The sequence below is a fragment of the Nansenia antarctica genome, assembly GCF_963989245.1.
Source record: "Nansenia antarctica genome assembly, chromosome: 3".
Lineage (NCBI taxonomy): Eukaryota > Metazoa > Chordata > Actinopteri > Argentiniformes > Microstomatidae > Nansenia > Nansenia antarctica.
In genome coordinates this window covers 55,255,194-55,262,693 of record NC_137688.1, presented here as the reverse complement: position 1 = coordinate 55,262,693, position 7,500 = coordinate 55,255,194, and the positions used below count along the sequence as shown (strand labels likewise).

Here is a 7,500-nt window from a genome sequence, read left to right as displayed (position 1 = left end):
GGGGGGGCAGGGGTGGTGAGCGGTGCTGGGGGGGGGCAGGGGCGGGCCATCCCTCTCCTCTTTCACACATTTATCTCAATTTCACCCCCGACGCTGGAAAACCGCGTACAACATACACACACACACACCCATACACACACACACCCATACACACACACACACACACACACACACACACACCCATACACACACACACCCATACACACACACACACACACACACACACACACACCCATAAACACACACATACACACCAGGGTTTCCGTTAGAAAAAATTGCCGCCGGACATCGTGTCCGGGAAGATTTCGATTTACCGGACAAACGTGATATATTCCGGTCATCATATTAAAATATAAAAAAAAAAAAAAAAAAAAATCTAATATAGCTGTTTGTCGCGGTGATTAATGTTGTGTAGCGGCCTATATATGCCATTTAATGTCTATTTCTCATCCGATACGATTAGATGCGAGCTATATAATATATAATAATATAACATGATTCGCATGCGCGCTATGCCATTATGTCCAGCGCTGAACGGGCGCCTCACTGGGAACTGAACAGACAGCATCGATCAATGAACAGACTCCACATTACGTTAACTGAAGTTTGTTAAATTGTTTGGGATTAATGTGAGTTTTCTATTTTCTCTTTCCAGTTTTACCCTTTTTTTTATCAATAAAACAACGTCATTTCTATAACCAGGTCTCGCTGGTTGGGAAGGCATTTCGTTTAGCTGCCTGTCAAATCATACTTAATCGGACTCGGGAGTATGTCAATGAGGAGAACATAACTGTTTATTGAGAAACAATAGGCAGGCTGGGATACGTATATAAAGAAATACCACAATGTCTAGATGTATAACATTTTATTGAACAGTGCAAGCATGTAGGCTTCTGGCGTGACATCGTACCCCTAACGTTCTTAGGGCTTGTTTGAAAAGCTTAGACTGAAAGTTAGTGCCCTGGTCAGATTGTATAACAAGAGGAAGAACGAATGTGGAAAAAAACGTTGTTAAAGCTTTCACCACTGAGCTGGCTGATATGTTACGCAACGGAACAGCTTCGGGAAAACGAGTAGCAGCGCACATAATAGTAAGCAAATACTGACTTCCACTTTTAGTCCTAGGCAAAGGTCCAACACAATCAATTATTACACGTTCAAATGGCTCCCCTATAGCAGGAATGGGATGCAATGGTGCGGGTGGAATGGATTGATTAGGCTTACCCGCCATCTGACAAGTATGGCAACAGCGGCAGTGCTTGGCAACATCCGCCTTCAGTCCGGGCCAAAAGAAATGTTTCAATATCAGCTGATAAGTTTTAGTTATACCTAAATGTCCTGACCACTGGCTCTCATGTGCTACAGATAACACCTGTTGTCTATAACCCACAGGCACAACCACTTGTTTTACAGTATTCCACTCACAACCATTTGCATTAGGAGGAGACCATTTACGCATTAATATCCCATCGTTAAGGAAATAAACTACGTTGCCCCCTATTTCAGATTCCTCACTAGCTGCATGTAAAAACATTTGTTTAATGACTGATCAGCTACTTGAGCGACACGCAATCGCTCGCCGGTTACAGGCAGAGATAGGCTGTCAGCGGATGGTATGGTAGGACTCGGGGAGGATGGTAACTCTACCACTTTCTCCCTGGGAGAAGCTGAAACAATCGGGTTCTCATCCCTTTCAGAAAAGGCTTGCATAATCACACTATCACAGAGAGAAACATCGCTATCCTCCTCTCTGCCTCGACTCGATTGTGCACGAGTTATAGCGCACACCGGAAACAACCGCTGTTTCGCATAGGCAGCCTACACATTAGGAGTCATCATATCATGCCGGTGTCAAATCATATCATAATAAAATAAATACATAGCCTATATATTCGTCTTTTTTAAAATAGAAGGAATCAGAATGTGAACTTTAGCGAATTGTATTCAAATTGTGCTTAGAGGGAATTATTTTCACCGGACATTTATGTCCGACGAGTTTTCAATTTGTCGGACTTCAACAACTTTTACCGGACATTACCGGGAATTACCGGTTAACGGAAACCCTGATACACACACACATACACATACACACACACACACCCACACACACGTCACCCACCGTTCACACAGTTTTTAAACGAATCATGAAGGCAGAATCAACACACACCTACCTCCCTCAACACTCACCTACCTCCCTCAACACCTCCCTCAACACACACCTACCTCCCTCAACACACACCTACCTCCCTCAACACAGGCCTACCTCCCTCAACACCTCCCTCAACACAGGCCTACCTCCCTCAACACACACCTACCTCCCTCAACACACATCTACCTCCCTCAACACACACCTACCTCCCTCAACACCTCCCTCAACACAGGCCTACCTCCCTCAACACACACCTACCTCCCTCAACACACATCTACCTCCCTCAACACACGCCTACCTCCCTCAACACACGCCTACCTCCCTTAACACAGGCCTACCTCCCTCAACACACGCCTACCTCCCTCAACACTCACCTACCTCCCTCAACACACGCCTACCTCCCTTAACACAGGCCTACCTCCCTCAACACACGCCTACCTCCCTCAACACACACCTACCACCCTCAACACCTCCCTCAACACACACCTACCACCCTCAACACCTCCCTCAACACACATCTACCTCCCTCAACACACATCTACCTCCCTCAACACACACCTACCTCCCTCAACACACACCTACCTCCCTCAACACACGCCTACCTCCCTCAACACACGCCTACCTCCCTCAACACACGCCTACCTCCCTCAACACACGCCTACCTCCCTCAACACACGCCTACCTCCCTCAACACACGCCTACCTCCCTCAACACACGCCTACCTCCCTCAACACACACCTACCTCCCTCAACACACACCTACCTCCCTCAACACTCACCTACCTCCCTCAACACACGTCTACCTCCCTCAACACACGCTTACCTCCCTCAACACACGCCTACCTCCCTCAACACACGCCTACCTCCCTCAACACACGCCTACCTCCCTCAACACACGCCTACCTCCCTCAACACACGCCTACCTCCCTCAACACACGCCTACCTCCCTCAACACTCACCTACCTCCCTCAACACAGGCCTACCTCCCTCAACACACGCTTACCTCCCTCAACACACGCCTACCTCCCTCAAAACACACCTACCTCCCTCAACACTCACCTACCTCCCTCAACACACGCCTACCTCCCTCAACACCTCCCTCAACACACGCCTACCTCCCTCAACACACGCCTACCTCCCTCAACACACACCTACCTCCCTCAACACACGCCTACCTCCCTCAACACCTCCCTTAACACACACCTACCTCCCTCAACACCTCCCTCAACACTCACCTACCTCCCTCAACACACACCTACCTCCCTCAACACACACCTACCTCCCTCAACACACACCTACCTCCCTCAACACACGCCTACCTCCCTTAACACCTCCCTCAACACACACCTACCTCCCTCAACACACACCTACCTCCCTCAACACCTCCCTTAACACACACCTACCTCCCTCAACACCTCCCTCAACACTCACCTACCTCCCTCAACAAACGCCTACCTCCCTCAACACAGGCCTACCTCCCTCAACACACGCTTACCTCCTTCAACACACGCCTACCTCCCTCAACACACACCTACCTCCCTTAACACAGGCCTACCTCCCTCAACACACGCCTACCTCCCTCAACACACGCCTACCTCCCTCAACACACACCTACCTCCCTCAACACACATCTACCTCCCTCAACACACACCTACCTCCCTCAACACACGCCTACCTCCCTCAACACCTCCCTCAACACACACCTACCTCCCTTGACACAGGCCTACCTCCCTCAACACACATCTACCTCCCTCAACACACGCCCACCTCCCTCAACACACGCCTACCTCCCTTAACACACGCCTACCTCCCTCAACACACGCCTACCTCCCTCAACACCTCCCTCAACACAGGCCTACCTCCCTCAACACACACCTACCTCCCTTAACACACGCCCACCTCCCTTAACACACACCTACCTCCCTCAACACACGCCTACCTCCCTCAACACACGCCTACCTCCCTCAACACACACCTACATCCCTCAACACATGCATACCTCCCTCAACACACGCCTACCTCCCTTAACACACACCTACCTCCCTCAACACACGCCTACCTCCCTCAACACACGCCTACCTCCCTCAACACACACCTACATCCCTCAACACATGCATACCTCCCTCAACACACGCCTACCTCCCTCAACACACGCCTACCTCCCTCAACACACACCTACCTCCCTCAACACACGCCTACCTCCCTCAACACACGCCTACCTCCCTCAACACACGCCTACCTCCCTCAACACACACCTACATCCCTCAACACACACCTACCTCCCTCAACACACACCTACCTCCCTCAACACACGCCTACCTCCCTCAACACACACCTACCTCCCTCAACACACGCCTACCTCCCTCAACACACACCTACATCCCTCAACACACACCTACCTCCCTCAACACACGCCTACCTCCCTCAACACACGCCTACCTCCCTCAACACCTCCCTCAACACACGCCTACCTCCCTCAACACCTGCTAGCTACAACATAAACACTGGCTAACACACACTCTGACTGACCTAGCAGCTGCATACGCTGCACACTGACAACTTTAAACCTAAATCCATGTCTCTCTGTGGGTGTGTGTGTGTGTGTGTGTGTGTGTGTGTGCGGTCGCGTGCGAGCATGCGTCCGTGCGTGCGCCTGTGTCAGAGAAAACAACAATAAACACACGCGGTAATGAGCTATTAAGGCGGCCTTTTTAGCGAACGTGTAATAACATAAATCCTCTTCATGCCGAGCGACAGTAATCCGGCCCTGTCACCCCTGCGCTTTGCGTCTGGGAGACCCCATCTGAGAGCTGCGGAGGAATTACCCAGCCTGTTTACTTCACCAGAGTAAAGCTGCCTCTTTAACAACAAAGGCTCTGAAACCAAGGGGGGTGTGTAGGGGGGACAGGGTGGTGGGGGAGGGGGGGGGAACACCAAACAGAGAAATGAGACGTCTTATGAAGCTGTAAGCCAGAGAGACGTTCCAGAGCCTCTGAGGAATATTTATGTAAAAGAAAAAAAATGAATATAAAAAAAAGGGAGAAAAAAAAGAAAGAAAATAGAAACGTCACTAACCCCATGACGCCACTACACGCTCCTTCTTCCTCCCCTTTTATCTCTGGCCGGTTTGATAACGGAGAGACGAGAGCGTCCGAGCGCATGAAAGGCCAGCCTTCCCTCTGTATCATCCATCACGACCCTCACCGCCATAAAGCCCTAATAACACCATCACACAGCCGCCCGCCCGGCACGCACCAGTAATGTGTTTGAACTACCCGCCGCCTCCAGTGGAACAGGGAGAGAATACACGTCCCTTTGGATCAATTAACTCCCGGCCCCCCCCTCTCAGATGTTAAGGCAGTGACATCAAAAAGCTCCTTTGATAAGGAGGATGGGGTCGCAGCTACCTGGGGAGTTAGCCACGCTAGCGGTGTTAGAGTCAGACTGAGTGTGTCACCGCAGGAAGTGGAACCTCATTCACGGTGACGCCGCCTCGCTACGGGATGAGCTGAACCACGCAGCTAAGAGTGTTACTCCTGCACATCTCAGCTACCCATAGCCATATCTCTACCCATAGCCATATCTCTACCCATAGCCATATCTCTACCCATAGCCATATCTAGTTTCTACAACGGGTAGTATAGTTGTCCTGTATTAGTTGTTGTTTTCTGTAGGTTGGCAATGTACCATGTTGACCTACCAGAGAGGCTAGTTAAGCAGGACTGTGTGTGTGTGTGTGTGTGTGTGTGTGTGTGTGTGTGTGGTAGATAGTTAAACAGACTGTGTGTGTGTGTGTGTGTGTGTATGTGGTAGATAGTTAAACAGACTCTGTGTGTGTGTGTGTGTGTGTGTGTGTGTGTGTGTGTGGTAGATAGTTAAACAGACTGTGTGTGTGTTTGTGTGTGTGTGTGTGGTAGTTAAACAGGGTGTTGTGTCTGTGGTAGTTAGTTAAAAAGGGTGGTGTGTGTGTGTGTGTGTGTGCGTGTGTGTGTGTGTGTGTGTGTGTTAGTTAAACCGGGTGTTGTGTGTGTAGTAGTTAGTTAAACAGGGGTGTGTGTGTGGTAGACAGACTGTGTGTGTGTGTGTGTGTGTGTGTGTGTGTGTGTGTGTGTGTGTGTGCGTGTGTGTGGTAGATAGTTAAACAGGGTGGTGTGTGTGTGTGTGGTAGATAGTTAAACAGGGTGGTGTGTGTGTGTGTGGTAGATAGCCTCTATACGTACAGTACAGGGTGAAGGGGAGGAGGGGGAGAGGGGAGGAATGGATGGGAAGGGAGAGGGGGGGGGAGGAAGGAGGGGAGAGGGGAGGGGAGGAGAGGAATAGGGGAGGGGAGGAGAGGAGTAGGGGAGGGGAGGAGGGCAGAGGAGAGGGAGGAGGGGAGGAAGGGAGAGGGGGAAGGGAGGGATGAGGGGAGAGGGGAGGAGAGGAGTGGAGGAGGGTAGAGGGGGGAGGGGGAGGCGAGGGGAGGAGGGAGGGGGAGGGGAGGTCAGGAGAAGGAGGGATGGAGTGTATTACCATGGTGATGAGGTATGTTGTTGCCCTCCCAGGTGCAGGGTCTTGGGCCTAGCGGCAGAGCAGGAGCTGGTATTAGCCGGCCGCTCCCAGTAAGGCTCGCTGTAGGAGGAGGAGAAGATGTGAGAATGGCCTTACACAACACACTAGAGAAGAGAGAGAGGGACGGAGAGAGACGGGGGGAGGGAGAGAGGGAGAGAGAGAGAGAGAGAGAGAAAGAGAGAAGGAGAGGTAAGGAGAGGGAAAGAGAGAGAGATAGAGACAGAGAGGTAGAGAGAGGGAGAGAAGGAGAGATAAAGAGAGGGAAAGAGAGAGAGAGACAGAGAGGTAGAGAGAGGGAGAGATAAAGAGAAGGAAAGACAGAGGGAGAGAGAGAGACCCTTCACAGTCCCCTCCTAATTGCACATGGTCATCGGCACACATACACACACAAACACACGCAAACACACACAGTCACACACAGTCACACACACACACACAGTCACACACAATGGCGAACAAAAGATGATGCTAACATTAGCGGTGCGAGAGGACAGCCCTCTGAGCCAGGCTGTAGAAGGCAGAGACGCTACGCAGCGACCAGGATACGTCTCACTAACAACGCCGTACGTACGTACACACAGGCACGCCGAGGAACATCGCCACGCCACGTGACGAGGGGTGATGTTGTCAGACGGAACCGTAGCCGGCCCCTCGCCCCCCCCCCACGAGAAGAAAAAACGTCTAGAAAAAAAGAAATCTGTGAAATTTCTAGAGCGCCGCGTTCCCTCGGAGTTCAGACGCTCGCACGCTGCTGCCACGTCAGACCGGCCGACAGGCGGGTGGGTGGATGGGAGGGGAGGG

General features: G+C 51.3%; 1 protein-coding gene across 1 annotated transcript in view; it reads right to left on the bottom strand.

Annotated features, from left to right (window-relative positions):
• The window catches only part of npas3 (neuronal PAS domain protein 3), a gene marked incomplete at both ends in the record, with an annotated part of 409,797 nt that overhangs the window by 315,572 nt on the left and 86,725 nt on the right, over positions 1-7,500 (bottom strand). The window contains 1 exon segment of the mRNA XM_080525177.1: positions 6,661-6,759. Within this exon segment, the coding sequence (XP_080381303.1) occupies positions 6,661-6,759 (99 nt within the window).